The following is an 18,527-nucleotide window of genomic DNA, read 5'->3' as shown; positions in this document are numbered from 1 at the left end:
GGGCTTCTCCTTCACCTCTTCATTAAGGGCCACCTTCATGCATTTGTTTAAGCATACCACCGCCTCAGAGGGGAATTTTAGAGCTAGGAGTGAGGCTTTGGCTCCCTCTCTTGTGTTTATAATTGCTGAGAGGTTTCAGTCTCTAGTCTTAAGTTCTGAGATACAGTGACTGCAGTGCAGCTCCTCTTTGTAGGCAAGTTTAGTCAACAGAACAGACCTTGTGTATCAAAATGGGCACTGACTATTTGCTGGTTTCTGGTGTGGTTCATTTATGTCCTGATTTTTCATGTTCTTTACACATGACTTGGTGGCTCCTTGGTTCTGCCTATAAACACAATAAATAAGTACTCTCCTACTGAGGTGTGTCCAAAAGCAGTAAAGTAGCCGCTGCCATTAAAAATAATAATTTTTAAAACCCCAAGGATCAGACAGCATCATTCTCCTACATTACAACAGTGATGCCTGATCATCCCTTTGATGCCTGTCTCACCATTGAGCCCAAGCTGGCTCCAGGACCACAGCAAAACTTGCAAGAACTCCTGATCACAAAACCATTCCCTTTTGTCCTGGGTCTAATTTGCCTGCAGGGTATTTATGTTCAAAGAATTTTTACATTTATAAACTTCTTTTTTAAAGCATTTTACAAAGCATTCTTTTTTGAAAGAATATCAATTTATAAATGTGTGCCAGAAAAGAAATAATTTGTAAGAAATATTTTTTCTTTAATAAAGGATATGTTTTTACTAAAAGATCCTGCCCTTTCTTAAGTAACAGACGTCCTTGTGGTGGAAGGGGTACAAACTGGCACACAAGCTTTATGCCAAGCTGAAATACTCAGCAGGTGTCTCCTTTTCCTAGATCTCAGCCATGTACTCATCAGTGAGTAAGCCGGGACAGGCCATCAAGGCACTGGATTCTCCTTACACCTGTATTCAAGAAATTGCATCTCAGAGGTCCCCGTCTATTTGCAGTGGCCTTTATGCAAGTGTGAAGGACTTTGAAAACACCGTAAATACTACCACTGTGCCTCAGTCAGCGGACAGACCAAACGGGGAGCTGGAGCCTGACTATGAAGCTATCCAGTCAGTGAGCCAAGAAGACAGGACCTTGTCTGTGCCTAACACAAACCACACTGCTCTTTCAGGGGAGAACGACTATGAGAGCATAGGGGACTTGCAGCACCACAGGGATTTCACCAGACTTTAACTACTCTAGCACGCAGATTTCTCCGCTGGCATTTTCAGAGGAACACATGGAGCATGGAGAGGGGAATGCTTCCCCTTTTGAGGAACAAGCTTAAGTAAAGAACAAAGGCTGTGAAGAAGAAGCATGCATTTCGGCCAGGGTGTGATACCCACTAGGTTATTCTGGGTGATGGATGGAGGCTCACAGGAAAGGGTGCGTCAGGTCAGAATGACAACCAGGACAACGTAAAGGCTTCTTTATTGTTAGCTCCAAGAAGACCAGAAGTTGGGAAGAAGTGCCATGCTTGTCGTCCCGATAGGATTACATACCAAAAAGACTGCCTTTACACAAAGCTAGCTTTTCATTTTAAGAGACTTTTTTATGTCATTTGCGTCAAAGTGTTTTTCAAGCATCATTATTCATTCAAGTTTGGGCATCCACATCGTTGAGCAAATCACGGATCATTGTACCTCAACTCAGACTTACACAGGGCTGGGGAAGGCATACTCACTTCTATATCTTTTGGGGAGCTCTGTCCACATTCGCTGCAACTAAAGTGCAAACAGTACGTCACAAGGGACCTACTCCAGATGTACTTGAATTAATTCTGTCGGCTTTTTCTTTTTTTTTTTTTAATGTCAAGGGCTGTAGAATGTGACTTGCAATATTTGAGAAGTGTACTGGTATTTGTAGGGGTTTTGTCTGATTATCTGTGAAAAACCACTTCAAAATTGCAAGTGACACCCTTAGCATTCTTGCTCCATTCCCATCACTTGCACACACATATACCTATGCATACACACATCAGACAATTGTCATGTTGCAAGAAGTTGTGCAAATGAATGCATTGGCATAACGTTCAGTCTAACCTTAATAGTGTTAAGTCATTTTTTGAAGATTTTTGCCCTTTTTTATTACTTAAAATATTTTAATATGTTTGCCTGGTTTATTATATAGGAAAATTTATGTACTGTGTTGAGTGGATGATGTTTTTTATTTTCACAACATATTTTTCATCTTCAGAGTTTTTGTAGATTAACTTATTGTTCTATGTAACAGGAGGAATCCCATTCTTTCTTTGGGCTTTATTTGGTTTTCCTTCAAAAAAAATTCTTATCTCAGAAGTATGTAAACGAACAATTGCCTTTTTTTTCTTCTTCTTCTTCTTGGGCAGGGATGTGGAACACGTCTTGCTGGTTTTAAGCTCAAAAAACCGGAGTCTATTTAAGAGTACACTGCCAAAGGGCAAAAAAGAGGCAGAAGAGACAGTGGGATTTAGTCTGGGATAGCTGCTGGTCCTCCTTGTTCCTCTGCTAAAAGGAGCAGAAGGACAACCAAGAACTTCTTGGGGCTCTGACAAGCAATGTGAAAGCCAGTGGCTTTTCAAAGATACCAAGTTATTCTGTTACTGTTAAAAAAAAAAAAAAGAAAGTACAGTGCTTGGATGAAATTAGTAGGTACTGGGTCGATACTTATGTTTTCTTCAAGAATAGTATAATGAATAGTATGATAGTACAATAGTCCAACAGTAGAGAACCGGCATTGTGTGATGGGCATTTGTACACTGCTATGTGTACACATGTGCATATATCCCTATGTATATAAGCATACACCTGTAATTTGTACCCAAGTATAAATTATAGTCCAAACTTGGTAACATTCAAATACATTCACATATGTAATATCTGGCATGTGCTTGAAGAGTAGTTTATTTTTAATCCTAAATAAACAGTACATAAACTGAAGTTGGCTTATTGCATAGCAGCCAAAACAGGTTTAGTTTCAGCTCAGTTGGTACTGAGTTTTGATATGCCAGAGTGAGTTCTTCTCAGATCACTGGCCAGCGCTCAATGTTACGTGGTACTGTAAAGAAAAAACACAGATCTGGTTACACACAATTATTAGAAATAACTTCATAACTGAAAGAAATGTACAGATTTATGGAGCTTTGCCTGTAAGTAGTGTGGCTCTGAGGAGCAGTGCAAGTGTGCAGTCAAACTGCCTGCAGGGTGATTCAAACTTCATGGATCGTGATTTCATGCAACTGCGCAGCACGTTTGACATATAACTCTGTTCCTTTGAGGAGAAGCAATTCAGACCAGTCTACATCCATCTTGTTCTTCACCATGCTGCCATGCTTCCATAGCTGCAGCAAACCCTTTGCTTCCATTTCATTGCAGTGCTTTCTATAGCTGATGTCAGTCTTCCTTTCTGGGGTTTTTCTCTCAAAAAAAGTTTCTATTTCTGTTCCCTTGAATGTGAATTCGTGAAGTTCACCTTTGACTGTTCTCTCCTTCTACTTCACACTGTTCAAGGCCAAAGATAAGATGCAGCATGTTTCAGAAGTACTGTTGTGCTAAGTCCGGAGAATTTCTGAAGTATTTAAACATGTCTCTGCTGTCTGTTCCTTGCTCAGGGGTACAGGTTTATATATGTAGACCTTAGTCTGACTCCTGCAACTTAATGGCAGGCATACCTCAACTCCTGAAATTCCCAGATACATCTCAAGCTGTAGTTATCCCTTAAGGATTGTCTTACTCATTACATGGATGACTGCTTTTGGAGAAACAGTAGCAATATGAGGTTTGTCACGTTCACCGGATTCAATTGCAAGACCAGTTTAAAGATACGAGTTAATGCCAGTTAACGATAACAAAAAAAAAAAAAATACTAAACTCTTGACTGTGAAATTTTAAAGTGCATAAGAAGAAAATGAGACATCACTCTAGAAGTGCCCCAATGAAGATCAGCAGGTCAAAGGAAGGAGGAGAGCTGCCTAGTTACTCATCGTGGTCTTTCAGAGCAGGATCAAGAATGTTGGTTTGGAGGAAGGGACACGAGAGTCACCTCCTTTCTTCCTTCCTTTCCCCCATTCTGACAGCTGCTCCTTGAGACCCCCAGACTTTTCTTTTCCACAGTGAAATCCCCTCTCTTTTTTCTTTTGCTTCTATTTTTAACCTGCCTCATACCACCTTGCACTGGGAGCTGGTACTATGCAGTCCTGCGGCACTGGCACAATCCTTCCCATTTAAATGACTCTCAGGCTGGTCACAACCTTTTTTGTCATCCACCAGACCTTCAGCCTGGTAGGGAAAGAGCTCAGATTTTGGATTGCTGCTTGCAGGATGTGTACCTGCCCTCAGCCACTGAGACTCCTGCACATTGGATTCTTGAGCGCTGCAAAAAGGAATTGCCCTCCTGAACAATTCTTAAGTGAATAATTACATCTCTTGATAAAGAATCGAGCTTCTGTTCTAGTTTGTGCTTCCCAGAAGTAAGATCTGCTCCTTTATGGCTGTTCTTCCTTTTCATTAATATATTGGATAGAAAGATTTTTCCAACAATAATCCCCAAATAGATTAATCTGAGTGTGAAGGAAAAGGAGTTGCTTCTGCTTGTCTCTTCATTGCTATTTTTTTCCTCTTTCACCATATCCCTAAATGAAATGTCAACATCCAAAATGAAGTAGTTGTTAGCTGGTGATCTTTTCTGGGGAAACTTCACGGTCTATTTCTTTGCCTCCACTTTTTGGCACAACTATAAATTGCCACAGTAAGGCCAAGACAAGCTCTAATGTGCGTATAACTGCACTAGTGAAAAGGTCTTTTCCGATTTCCTTCTGGGAACCGGTAGAAATAGGAAATGCAGTTGGCCATCTCTTCCATGAATCTGTGTCTCCTGTGAGAGTTGTTCTCACCACATACCTAACCCAGTGCTAACCCCGTATGTAAACCATTCACCTCTTTCTACCATGATGAGTGCAAAACTGCTTTCTCAGTCACAGAAAGAAATAGATTCTTTACAGATAGCTGTAGCACAGGCGTGTACCTAATTACCATGGTTAGATCAGTTATAGTGCCTTTTTTACTAAGTAGCTAGTACTTCCATACTCTTTTTCCATACTGTGTTTAACTCAAAAGTATAAAGGGACAACCCCAGCACACACTTGTCTAAGTTAGACACACCTTTATAGAGACCCATTAAATGTATTGGACCTCAGTTAGCACTACAATAGCAATAGTGTCTCACAAACATCCTCTACAAAGCCCAGTAATGTAGCTATGATGACTAAGCTTTGCAATAAGAATTATCTATCAGTCTTCTTTTGAAGAACCTAAGTTTTTTCAACAGTGAGCGTTCAGGGAGATGGTGGTCTTTGTCCATGTCAACTGTGAACAACTAGTTGCTTCAGTCTTTCTATTAATATCAGTTGCAGGCTTGCTTACATGTAGCAGGATTCATGGAGTGAGGGATGAGGTGTGGGGATTCATATTCATGAGTCACCCAGAGCTGGAGCATCCCCACTGTAGCAACTGGCTGAGGATCAGCTGCCTTGTCCTTTAAGCCCTCCTCTACCGTGCCTTCAGGGAATCCATCCTGCAGGGATTCTGCTGGGCTGCGCGCTTCTCCGTGGCTCCCTGAACAGCTCCTGTCCACTGTATATGCGGTGCTCTCTGTTCAACCTTTCAATGGTGCTTTTATAAGATGCTGGATAAATGGTGTCAATGTGCTTTCTGAAAGCTGATGTGTAAAGCTGTGACACAGAGTGCTCTCTCTAGTATTGTCTCCTTCCAAGAACTTAGCGGTAACTGTGTTACTCTGACGACAGAAGGCTGACAGGGCTGCCCTGTCTCTTGTTCATCCCACGCACAACCAGAATGGAGTCACCACGCGCAACGAGCCTAGGCTGGGCCACAGCTGTTTAAGGAGCCATTCAGGCCAAGTGCCTTGGCTTGAAAGTTGTTAGAGAAACGACTTTCATCTGTGCGGTGTGGGATTGGAAACCTCACAGAGCTGGGCTTAAGGACTTTTCTCTGTCTCCTATTGTGCATATGCGTTTGTTTGCAATATGACTGTAAGAAATCTGTTTCTGCAACAAACATTTTAATTTGGGCCACACTCCAGTAAGGGACTGCTGTTAGGCAAACTACCAGTTATTTTAGATGAGTGTTATTTATTTAGGTTGGAACATGCCTGATTAAGGCTGTTACATGCCTCACAAGCAACTTGGTGTGCGTAGTCTACTGCAAAACGGTAGAATGCAGAAAGATGCTCAGCCTGACAGATGCCTCTGTGGTGCTGTGCTGAAGATTTTCAAGGGCAGGTTTCTTCCTGGGATCAGGGAGCATAATTGCCGTTAATATGATTTCATACCCTGGTGCTGAAGTTGATTGGTAGGATCTCTTTTGGGATGGTCATGGCTGAAGACGTTGCTAGAGCAGATCATGGAGTGGGGGTGGGGAATAAAAAAAAAGTATTTTTATATCCCTTGCTAGCTAGCAATGTATGTTTAGGATTATGCTAAAGGTAAATGCTATGGATGGAACGTCACAGAGATAAAAACACAGGGTTCCCTTTCTTTAAGGAGAGATAAACCCCTTTGGTCGGCTCAGTATGAAAGAACCCAGGCTTACAAAAGTTATTAAACAACAAAAGTATTAAACAAATTAATTGTCTATGTGATAATTTTCCAGCGGTGCCTGAGGGTATCACATACACTAGACACTGTTCTTTTCCTGTGGACACCAGAAAGATGAAAGCTTACTTGTAATACAAGATTCCTATTGATTAATTGATAAAACTTACTTTACATGTGAGCCAAAGGTCAGCAAGAGTGTCTACACAATGTAGATATATTTAAGCCAAGGCTAAATGATTCAGCTCAGGTGTTGTAAGTAAAATCACCAGAACAATGTAGTAACCCTACTTGGTCTGACTTGCTGACATAGCTAACTCCAGCAGCCCAGTTTCCATAGTAAATGCATTAATTGTCTTTGTATTACATACCCATTGGCCTGTGCTCAGTCTATAGATAATATAAAACTTACAGTTCTGTTTTTTGAAGTTGTGAGGCTTTGTTTCTGGAGGTTCTCAGTTTCAAACTGGTGAGAAGGACACTCGCTACAAATATGATAGCAAAGTGCCTAAAAATAAAGATGTTTCTGTAAAGGTAAAGATGCTCACCATCGCTGCACAGCAACTTGTCTACTGTATGTGGTACTGTCTTGCCATACACATTCCTAAATATTGGCTTTCATTTGTGATATTCATTTATTATTATAAGAGCACAGTCTGACAAGGTTTGTCTGCAGATTCATTGTCTAATTTTAACTAGCTTATGTTTATTACAGAAAATGCAAAATGAGATTCTTTGTTCAGTTTAGAAGGCAGCTATGTTATTTCTTATCGTTTATGATAATGCAACAGTCTGTTTAGATGATTTACAAAGTATGTATGTATCACTTGACTTCAACATGCTTCATTTGAGATTCAGAATGCCTCCTGTTCACTACAAGACAATGTTACCAACTCTTGGTATTTTAATCTTGTAATACTGGGGAGGGGGGTTAAACCTTATGAATCTTATTAAGAAAGCAAAAACCAAAATGACAGTGCTGATTTTTTGACTTCCTAATGTCTACAAAGAGACTCTTACATTTTAACTTTCAGAATAGGTTGGATTTGGACTACCCTGTTATTTATGGAACTGCTCCTCCCTGCCAGGTTCAGCCATCACCATGACTATCTCTTTTGTCCTTGATGAAATGTGCAAACTGTTCAGAGGGCACAGAAACTACATCCCATAACACTTCTCAATTGAACATTTTTAAGGTGCTTGTGAGATTTAGGAGCTTGGACTCAAGCCAGATGTTTTGGGGAAATGACATCCTGTCTTGCATGAATGTCTTCACTTTCAAGGCAAGAAGTTCTATAGCTTGCAAGCATTCATCTGATATGGAAAGATGTATTACAAAAGAGGTGAACTAGTACAATGGTTAAACGTATTAGTAAGAAAACACCTAACACCTCAAGAACCTTCCTTCTCACATGTCTGAGGATACTGGAATTTGGTCTTTGTCTCTGAGGCTATTTGAGAATGGTCACATAACCAGTCTGCTCAGAACATCGTATCAGCAGACAAGTCTTTGAATGAGCATCTGGATCACTCTGGTGGCTCCTAAGTTTCCACATGTACCACCTGCACGATTTCCAGCAGGGCCTGTCTCTACTTTGTGGTGATGTCTACTTAGGAATGACCCTTTTCTTCGCAGTCTTGACCCCTTTAACTTAAGAAAGGGGGATATGAGCTGCTTCTCTTCAGTCTGACTAGTCTTTCTAGATGAAAGTGTGCTAAGAAAGAGCCCTCCTGCAAGTCCAGAAAAAGAGCATTTACTGTCGGGGCAAGACGGTATAGCCTACTGCAGCAGCTAGGGAAAAAAGGTAAAAGGAACAATAGCTAAGCACTTCACCCATGTCACAGACTACCTGTTTAGAAAGAATTTTACAGTAGAAGAGGTTACCGTTAAAAGACAGTTTGCTGAGAATCTCACAAGAGATGGATGGAATTGTTTATTCTTCTCAGTCCTGCCCAAAGAGGCAGAGGGAAGTCCTCTCTGCCCCACCATGATGCAGTTTGCCAATCTTTTATCAAGCCTCCATATCAACAGAAATGAAATGAATAATTAATTTCTGAATACATGGGTTTGTTCTATCATAAACCCAAAATGCACAGAGGTAGATGCACTAATGTAAGTACCATGTGCAGATCTGGACTTGCACAGATGTTTTTTTGCAAAAAAAAACCACCACGCAAAACCAAAAAAACAACCCCTAACTGGATTACTTTATTTAAATAGAATTATTTGCATGAGACAAGGGTGCAGGATTTGACCCTAAGACAGAGTTTAGAAGTTTGGTTTGGTGCTAGGTATTTTTGTTTGTATTTTCAGTGAAATATATTTTCTTTCTTTTGTGTTAGCAAATTGCTGTTACTTTCATAGGAGCAACAAAAAAAGTCTGGTATATGGATAATTATCTTTAATAGCTAATATTAAAATCATGCCTCAGTAGGAGTCACTTTAAATTGGGTGCTATAGGAGCTTCAGCATAAAATACATGGCACATTGAATACTTAGAACATAGTGGATAAATATTTGTCATGACAGACATTTTCACTTATTTTATCATTTTTTTTATAATGGAAAAAAATATTTATTATTGGAATGGTTTTCCGTCAATGTTCACTTACATAAGGTTCTAGCAAGAAACTATTTTCTGGACAACATTTGATTCTCTGCTTACTGATGCACAATTGCAAAACGTCCTCAACCCAGTATGAGCTTCTGAAAAGAGAGGATTAGAACTGTCTCTGGCTATCTTAGTGTGGATACAGTTAAATATACTGTGTAGTTCAGATCTGTAGGCAGTGGGAGCCGTTTGAAGAAATGACTGTACTATATAAACCTGGAGTCGGTGCATGCAGACTTCTGAGATGGCACTAGCTGAGGCTTGTTTGCTACATGATGGGTTATTTGGCTTGCTACCTGTTTGAAATCGATATAGTTTTATTAATATCACTGCGGACACTGAAATACTGTAGTTTTGCGGATTGTATGTTCCATAAATTGTAGCTTGACTATAATTGCAGGGCTTATCCTACTGTTAGAGCAGTTCAGATCCAACACTAAGTTGCATTCTGTAAATTGAAAAATGCCATGAAATTCCTCTCAACATTTTGTAGTAGTATACACGAGCTGATGTAATTTAGTCATACCATTGTTCTGAGAATCTCATCTGATGTTTCTAGCCAATTCAGCTTTTGGCTGCTGAAAGCACAGTAGGTAATTATGGTTATTTACTGTAAATGTAGACAAGTCTTATGTAAATATTTCAGGGGGGAAAATGCTACATAAACATATGAGGCAGTTATCTAAAACTAAGAACGTAGGTCAATAATATAAAACACAGGTTTTATTTATGTACAGTAGTATCCCAATATTTACTTGTTTATATGCAGGAAAATATCTTAAGATTCCGTACTGTATTCTCTGAAAGCTTTTAAAAAAGGCTCTGCCATTTTCTCTGGCTAATATATTTGCAAATAACTTTTGAATTCATTGGAAATCCAAGTAAGTGATGTCAAATGGGAAACATGTTACACTGCAATGAAATTAATTAATTCAAAAATCCTGGCAAAATTCATTGGATTGAAATCTATATATGAATTCGATATCCAGACAGAATAAAACACAATAAATAAGCTTTGTCTTTTGTCTGGTTTTCTTCAACCTGTGCCTCTTTTTGTTGTTTTCTTAACACATATTTTATTCAGTCCTTGTAATCACCTCCTTCTGAAGGTCTTGAAGTCTGCATTACTTGATAGAATTTTGTTTGTTCTGGGCATTTTGTGCTGATTTCATTACCTGACAAGAACTATTAAGTCTCCCTTCTGTTATATAGCACCTTACTCCTCCCAAAGCCACAATCTTGTCAAGATTCAAGCATGCACAGCACAGCACCAATTTTAAGCAGGAACGCACATGAATATAGTGGCACTATGGTCTTTAATGCAGGTAAGAATATTGGATTTGAGCCTTTGAAAGATGTGTAGCTTTCAGCATTTTTAAAGGGCTGCAATTACCAGCCTTATGGATTACCTTCTGAAATTGCCATGGCATTCGATTCCTTTTTCTTTGCTGAAGATGCTCACAGATTCTGCATGTAATACAAGGAAAGGTCATCTTTTAAGCATGCCACTGGAGCAAGGCTTCTGTGTACACTGGAGCATGAGGCAAATGCTTACCTTGCCTGCTGGGACTTGCATTCTCCATGAATTGCACCTTCCTCCTCATTATCTTTAATTACAGAGAAGAGAATAGCAGCTTTACCCATTTAATACCAAGTAGTTACTGATGAACAGCTTCCTGGAAAATTCACAGTGCAGTCACGGATTAGTTATGCTGAGCTGGGAGGCCCAAAAACTGAGACTGGCACAGGAAGATAGGATCTGTTCTCTGTCAAGGTGATGGCTTTTTACTGTTCAATCTGGGTAAGTATATTTCAATACTTAAAGGTATAAGGCTATAGATCAAATAGGGGATGTAGAAATATAAGGAAAATTTCATGTGAAAAATCCTTCAGGATCTGACAGTTTAAAAGATTGCTTTTTTACTGAACATTTGTTCATGGACCAAGAAGCGGCAAAATATGTAATTTGATATAATTTTGTTATGAATTTACTGCTAAATGCTACCCAACACAGGATGTTTTTCTGGAAAATGCACTTATTATTATTATTATTATTATTATCATCATCATCATCATCAACAAGAAAACTGTACCACAGATGCTAATTTTTTTTTCATTCTTTGTTCCAAACAGTTGCTATCAGCCATAAAACATTTCTATTACAATGGATAGCTTCAGGTTCGAGGCCAACTACACAGAACTATAAATGTGGCTGATTGAAATACTGAACAATTTGGCCAGATTCTGGCTAATCATTTAGCTGCATGCACGCACTTGGGAATAGAAAGTACAAGCATCTTTGTTCTCCGCTGATCTTTGACACTGTTAAAAGTAAAGCTTTAACCACTCGGGAGTTTGGTGTGCAATCAGGAGTATACTGCAGTGACACCTGGTGTTTAAAATGGAATTATTCCCTGTGAAGTGTGACTGTCAATTTACTTTTAACTGGGTACATATTCACTGAAAGACTCACAGTTCACCCTGTGTTCGTGGAGCATAGCATTATATTGAACTAGAAAGTGTTGGAGCTGAAGAGTGGCTTGACATCAGTTGGTAGAAAATGTGTTTGACAGATTTGTTTCAAAAGCCCAAAATTGCAGTGACATGATCTTCCATGAATGGCTGCTATTCGTAGCACTCTAGCCGACGTGATACTTTATCTCTACTTCTTCTCAGTTGGTTGTTACACAAATGAGATTGACCCTTCATATAACTCACAACTGGAATTTCCATGCAGCCTTTGTGGAAGGCTGATAGGCAAGAACAGAGATCTGCCAGTTCAGGCAGAAAACAGGAATCCCATGTGTGTCGTGGTGCTAGAAAGCATATTAGAGCTACAATAGATACTTCTGAAATAGTCCCTGCTAAAGAGCTTATTGACCAAAGTAGTCAAGATCTGCATATTTACAGATGTGACTGAAATGGAAATGTAAACCCCATCATCAGTTAATGTAATCAAGGATTATTAGGATAATATAATAACAAGGATCATTATTATTACGGTTACAGTTTGCCACAAGGTGAAGAAAAATTAAGGAAGATCTGGTAGCAATCTGTATATTTAGACTTCTGAACAATTTCTATTATATAAAAGCTTTTTATCACCTGATTTGAGGACCAGATATATGCTCCACATTTACATAGTAAATCTTTCAAATCCAGCAAGGACAAAACTAAGGCTAGCACTGTGGTTTTCCTTTGTTCAATAAAATTCTGTAAGGGTTTGGCTAAGCAACAGAAACCAGATTATCCAGAAAGTCCTTGTTTTCCTTCTTTAATTTTTCTGGGAAATTACGGGACTCTGCAAAAAAATACCCTGAACCTGAACTTTCTAAAGTTGCACTTGTGCCTCAAGTCAAATGGCAGAGAGCCAAGCCTTGTCCGGCAGATACTCAAAGGCTAGCACTCAAACTAGCATTTAGAGATCTTTTCCTTTCTCAACTGCAGCTTATTTTCAGCAGCAAACTATTAAGAAAAAAAGATCTGGGCAAAATGAAGTCTGGGTGGGATCTGAAGGGAGAAAACAGCTGTTGCTCCAAATAATGTAGTGAGTCTTGCAGCCCAGCAGCAGAACCATCGTTGTGCTGTTCTGGGTTAGAGGGCTGAGGCTGTCACAGGCTGGAGTAGAGTTATTGGTAGCTTGTCTCTAAAATACCTAGGAACTGATATGAAAAAGGTCTGTAAGTCAAAAATTCAAGCACTTAAAACATGAGGAAAGTCTAAATTTCCAGTTGCTCATACAAGTTCAATTCTTCCCACAGTGCATTCACAGAATGGCTGAGATTGGAAGGGACCTCTGGGGGTCATCCTGTCCAACCCCCCTGCTCAAGCAGGGACACCCAGAGCTGGCTGCCCAGGACCCATGTCCAGATGGCTTTTGATTATTTCCAAGGATGGAGACTCCACAACCTTCCTGGGCAACATGTGGCAGCGCTCCGTCACCCTCAGAGTGGAAAAGTGTTTCCTGATGTTCAGAGGGAACCTCCTGTGTTTTAGCACATGCCCAGTGCCTCTGGTCCTGTCACTGGGCAACAGTGAAAAAGCCTAGTTGTGTCTTCTTTGCATCTCCCCTTCAAGTACTTACAGACACTGACGAGATCTCCCCTGAGCCTTCTCTTCTCCAGACTGAACAGTCCCAGCTCTCTCAGCCTTCCTTCATAAGACAAAGGCTACAGTGCTTTCATCACCTTTGCAGCCCTTCACTGGACTCTCTCAGTATGTCCGTGTCTCTTCTGTTCTGGGGATCCCAGAACTGGACCCAGCACTCCACGTGTGGTCTCACCAGTGCTGAGTGGAGGGGAAGGATCACCTCCTTTCACCTGCTGGTAATAGTTTATCCAGTGCAGCCCAGGCTACCATTTGCTGCCTTTCATGGACAAATTTCTGGCTCATGCTCAACTTGGTGTCCATTGGGATCCCTGTGCCTTTTCTGCCAAGCTGCTTTCCAGCAGGGCAGCCCCAGGATACAATGGTGCCTGGGATTGTGCCTCCCTAGGAGCCAGACTTCACATTTCCCCTTGGTGAACTTCATGAGGTTCCTGTTGGCTCATTTCTCTAGGCTGTTGAGGTCTCTCCGCGTGGCAGTATGACTGCCTGTCTGGTGTATCAGCCACTCCTCCCAGTTTTGTGTCATCTGCAGACTACTCCAAATCACTTTCCTGTCCTTCATGTGCTTGGGGGACATTTCCAGGATTAATTGTTCCATCACCTTCCCAGGGACCAAGGTGAGGCTGATCAGCCTGTAGTTCCCTGGGTACTCCTTCAGGTTATTTTTGAAGATAGGACTGACATTTGCTTTCCCCTTGTCTTCATGCACCTCAACAGTGGCCTTGCAATGGTATCAGCCAGCTCCCTCAGCATCTTTGGGTGCACCCTATTGGGACCCGTGGACTCACAGATGTCTAGTTTGCTTAAGCATTCTGTAGTCTGAGCCACTTCCACCAAGGGCGCATCTTCCTTGCTCCAAACTTCCCCTCTGTCTCCAGGTCCTTGGGTTGCTACAGGCTGGTCTTACTGGTAAAGACGGAGGTGAAGAAAGCATTCAGTACCTCAGCCTTTTCCATGTCCTGTGTCACCAGGGCCCCTACTATCTTCAGCAGAAGGCCCACACTTGCCCTCATCTTCCTTGTACCACTGATATGCTTACAGAAGCCCTTCTTGTTGCTTTTGAGATCCCTCACCAGATTTAATTCTAGTTGGCCTTTGGCTTTCCCAACTGGGTCTCTGCATGCTTGGACAGTGTCTCTGTATTCCTCACAGGTTACCTGTCCCTGCTTCGACCTTTTGTGTGCTCCTCGTTCATCCATGCCAGGCCTCCTGGTGTTTTTGCTCAACTTCCTGCTCCTTAAGATAGACCACTCTTGACCTTGGAGGAGATGAGGCTTGAATATCAATCAGCTTTCTTGGGCCCCTCTTCCCTCCAGAGCCTTATCCCATTGGACTCTTTCAAGCAGATCCCATCCATCCACCTCATTCACCAAATAAGGGGATTCTTGTGGAAAAGTAGTATTGTGACCTGATTTTCAATAACTTCCTCTTTAATTGCTTGATCATATGTGGATTCTTTTCCCCACAGAAACTGTCTCAGTGAGTTTTAAGCACAAAAATAGCAAGAAACTGTAGGAAATATGTGAAGATATTTGTAAATCTGAGATTTCTTTCCCTCCAGAATTTGCAGCCTAGGTAATACTTAAAGGTGCAGTACATGATTGAAAGGTGTTGATTGCCACATGCCTGTGACAGGTCTGTGGGTGACACTATGAAGGTTGCTAAGTGGAAAGGTAAGATGACAAAGATCCTGTCCTTTGTAATTTGCAAGTAAAATACTCATTGGGTAGATGAGTGCAAAGAGATAAGTGGGAGTAAAGTCCATTATCTGTTGTTCATTGTAGTAGGATCTTTATGATACTCTAGACAGATTATTTTTTTGCATGGCTTCCAAATTTCCACTAGGTCCTCCTGGGTTCACCTACAGTGCTCTCCAATACATGTGGTGTCTAGAGAGCCTCCTAGCTCAGACACAGTTTGCTTTTGCAGCCGAAGTTACCAGAACATACAATTGTCTCTGGCACATAGCAGAACATCCTCTGAGCTGCCTCAGCACAGCTCCAGCCTTGGTCCTGCAGGTCCAGCACCAAGCCCCAGATAATGAGCCTCCTTGGAGCCAAGCAAGCCTGTGCAGAGGGAACTGGTGTGTCCGCACCAGCACTGTGGTTTGGCCACAAACTAGGTAATTACTACACATAAGGGAGGTAATTAGGTGGTTTTATTTGTTCAGTTATGTGTGTGCATGTGTGTCAAGGGGGAGGGGAGAAGACAGAGAATCACAAGTTTGATATTGTGTAACTTCCCTTTTCAAAGCTTTTCTTATGCACTTTTCCACTTTGAATTGTCCAAGCAATGGCCTAGTGAAAATTGTCAGAGAACTCAAGACAGCAAAAAAATGAAAGAGGAGCCTCCCATCCTGAGTGAGATTTCCAGTTGTTTGTGGTCAGTTTAGTGTGGTTCACAGGAGAGAGTGTGGAAGCAGAGAACACTACCACTGGAAATGTGTCAGCTGGAGGCAACACCACCATGAGGTGCCACAGCAACAGAAACCCAGTTCATGAAGGGAAGATGGCCTGGGGGTTATCCTGCACCTTTCAGACACATGTATGACAAAATTAAAATTAACATGACTATTCTTGCACCTGAGGTGGCTGTACAGGCATGTTTTTAACAAATTAAGTAATTTTAAATTAATCTAAAAACTTTCAAAATACGCATTATTCCTTTTTGTACCCAAGTCAAGCAACTTTCCATTTGCTTTCAAAAAAAAAAAAAACAAAAAACAACTTTAACATGCATGGAGGATACCTGTGAGGATACTATAGCCCTAGATACTTAACACAAAATAAGAGTTAAGTGTCTGGGTGCCCTGTACCACTAATGGATTTAGGGACCTTCAAAGGAGTCTCAGACAGGTAATGTACCAAGAACGAGCTGCTTGAGGTAGTCACTGAGGAATGCAGAGGACAATATTATGGGTTTGCCAGCCCCTTTCAGGGACCAACCTAAGATAAGCAGGTATTTCCTGGTAGTCATCTTTCATAGACACAAACCGTTCCAGTTTGTTCTGACAGTTTGTGTCTTGAAACCTGTGTGTTGGGTGAGATGATGACAACTACTATTTGTAGCATGAAAAAAATTAGCCTGAAGAAATACTTAGCACATACTCTCTTCTGGAGAAGTCAACTATGAACTCATTCAGAGACTAAGAAACCATGACTTCATCTGTATGGGGAGCTCATGTCGTTTTAGTTAAAAATGTCTCTATTTGTGCACCCTTGCACTCTTCGCAAACCTGCATAAATCCAGTGCTTTAAAACTATGTATCATCTCCATTATAGTACACTGAGGAATGTAAAGTGTTACACAGACTGCATTTAGAGTCAATTTAGAGCAGTGCTTGAACTCGTTTGAGATTAAAATCTGGTCAGGCCAGGACATCCCTCCCTGATTTCAGTGAAGTCCAGATTTCCCTCCAGTGTGTTAGAACTAACAACAGAAACTGCATATTGAGGGTCTTGTCTCCAGTGATGCACATGCAATCTTCATACTTCAGGAAAAAGAAAGCTGCAGCACTGAAAGCCAGGCAAGTCAGAAAGTTTCATTTGAAGTATAGTTCATTCATGGTGAAATGAATTCACCTGTTCCTCTGTAAAGCACATTTTCAATAGAGGAAAAAGAACGAGAATGCTATCACATCACAAGGAGTTCTTGCTACTGCTACACTTAGTCTTCATGGCTAGAGAGGACAGTTTGAGGTGGGTGACTGAACTACAGGAATTTTCTTCAGACAGACTTTGTCTACATCTGCTTGATTTATTGGGTTTTTTTAAGTACACATCCACTGAGTCGGACTGCTAACCTGGCAGCTCCTGTTCTTTGCCTGAGAGATCCAGTTTGGTAGACTTCAGTGATGTTACGCTTGGGGCTAAAGCCAAAGCATAACTTAAGACACCAAAAATCACTCAAAACCTGGAAGTGCAATGCAGACCTACTACTGTTCAGCAGCTGCTCGGTTAACCCTAGAAATACATACATTCAATACATGCTCCCCTGTATGACCTGCAAGTCCTTTGAGCACGTGCTTGCATGACAACTAGACCATCCCAGCAGTAATCTAATTCAAGTAAATAGGTGTCTGATTTAATTATGTAGGTGCCATTGGGATCCAGAACCTATACAGATCATATTCTGAGGGCACTGATCCAGCAGACATGTTCTGAGCACACAACTCAACATCAGGGAGTACAGCATAAAAACAAACTGCCACAGGCGCATTCAGAGAAGGTGGGACATTTTCTGGTTAAATGCTAGGCAAGGTTGTATGCTCTATTCCCAGGCAAACAGGCTTTAAACCCACCTCCCTGCCTCCAGAAGAGATCTCAAACCACTGTGTTAACCTGACATGAGAGAATGCTTCACCCTTCCTGTTGAAACAGGGCCACTGTTACTGCATCCAGTTTGTGGATTTGACACCAAAGACCTAACCAGTAACTGCTGTTGTATGTTTGCCTTTCCTTACCACACTGAAAAAGCGTTCTGCCTTTCCTAGACAGCTGAATGGCCATGGAGTGACTGGCTCCAAATCCATCAATGGTCTCCATAGGGTCCAGGACTTCAAGCGTTCTCCCTTCTCAATGCACTCCTGAGGGTGCTGTCATCCTTGCTATGTAGGTTTGGGGCACCCACGTAGCTTTCCTCATGCACTAGAAAGGTACCTTGGCTGTTTAATTCCATGTTGGGGCAGAAATAAAACGCTTGCCGCTCAGATGTCAATAATTCCCTAACCCATTTCTGTACCTGATGAAAGGTCCTGTAGCAAAAGGATGAGAAGAGAGGCAATCCCCAGAGTCCATGGTCTTGGACAGCTTTAGTGTACTTACTTGTTTCTACCACATATATCCGCTTGTAATAACAGTCACTGGTGAACAGCTTCTGGTCCTGCTCATTTTATTGTGAGCAATATTTGTGCTTCAAGGGATGTACCACTCACTCCACTGAGCACAAAAGAAAGCATGCATCCCAGAGAAAATTTTGGACCAGCATGGCCATCCAGGGAGATTGCCAAGTCTTCTGTTCCTAATGGGAAGAAGGTTGGTACTGCACGGTACAAGAAACTCTTATTGTTTGTGTCTTATGAGGTGGAAGAGACAGGAGGGGAGGGAAAAGGACAAGAGACAGAATGTGGTCAGGTTTAATTTTCCCTTCTAAGATTCCAAAGTTGAAACTACGATCAAAGTTTCAGTCTTGGGTTCTGGCAGATACAC

At 41.2% G+C, this 18,527-nt stretch overlaps 1 protein-coding gene across 12 annotated transcripts in view; it reads left to right on the top strand.

Annotated features, from left to right (window-relative positions):
* Nucleotides 1-10,225, top strand: part of PAG1 (phosphoprotein membrane anchor with glycosphingolipid microdomains 1) — a 116,008-nt gene extending 105,783 nt beyond the window's left edge. For all 12 annotated transcript variants that reach the window (XM_040585737.1, XM_040585730.1, XM_040585733.1 and 9 more), the window contains one exon: nt 859-10,225. In XM_040585737.1, coding sequence (XP_040441671.1) covers nt 859-1,206 — 348 coding nt within the window. In that variant the 3' untranslated portion in view covers nt 1,207-10,225. The remainder of the gene's footprint in view (nt 1-858) is intronic.
* Nucleotides 10,226-18,527: the final 8,302 nt, after the last annotated feature.

Source organism: Falco naumanni, chromosome 3 (genome assembly GCF_017639655.2).
Source record: "Falco naumanni isolate bFalNau1 chromosome 3, bFalNau1.pat, whole genome shotgun sequence".
Lineage (NCBI taxonomy): Eukaryota > Metazoa > Chordata > Aves > Falconiformes > Falconidae > Falco > Falco naumanni.
The sequence above is the reverse complement of the archived record's forward strand: the minus strand, read 5'-3'. Positions and strand labels throughout refer to the sequence as shown.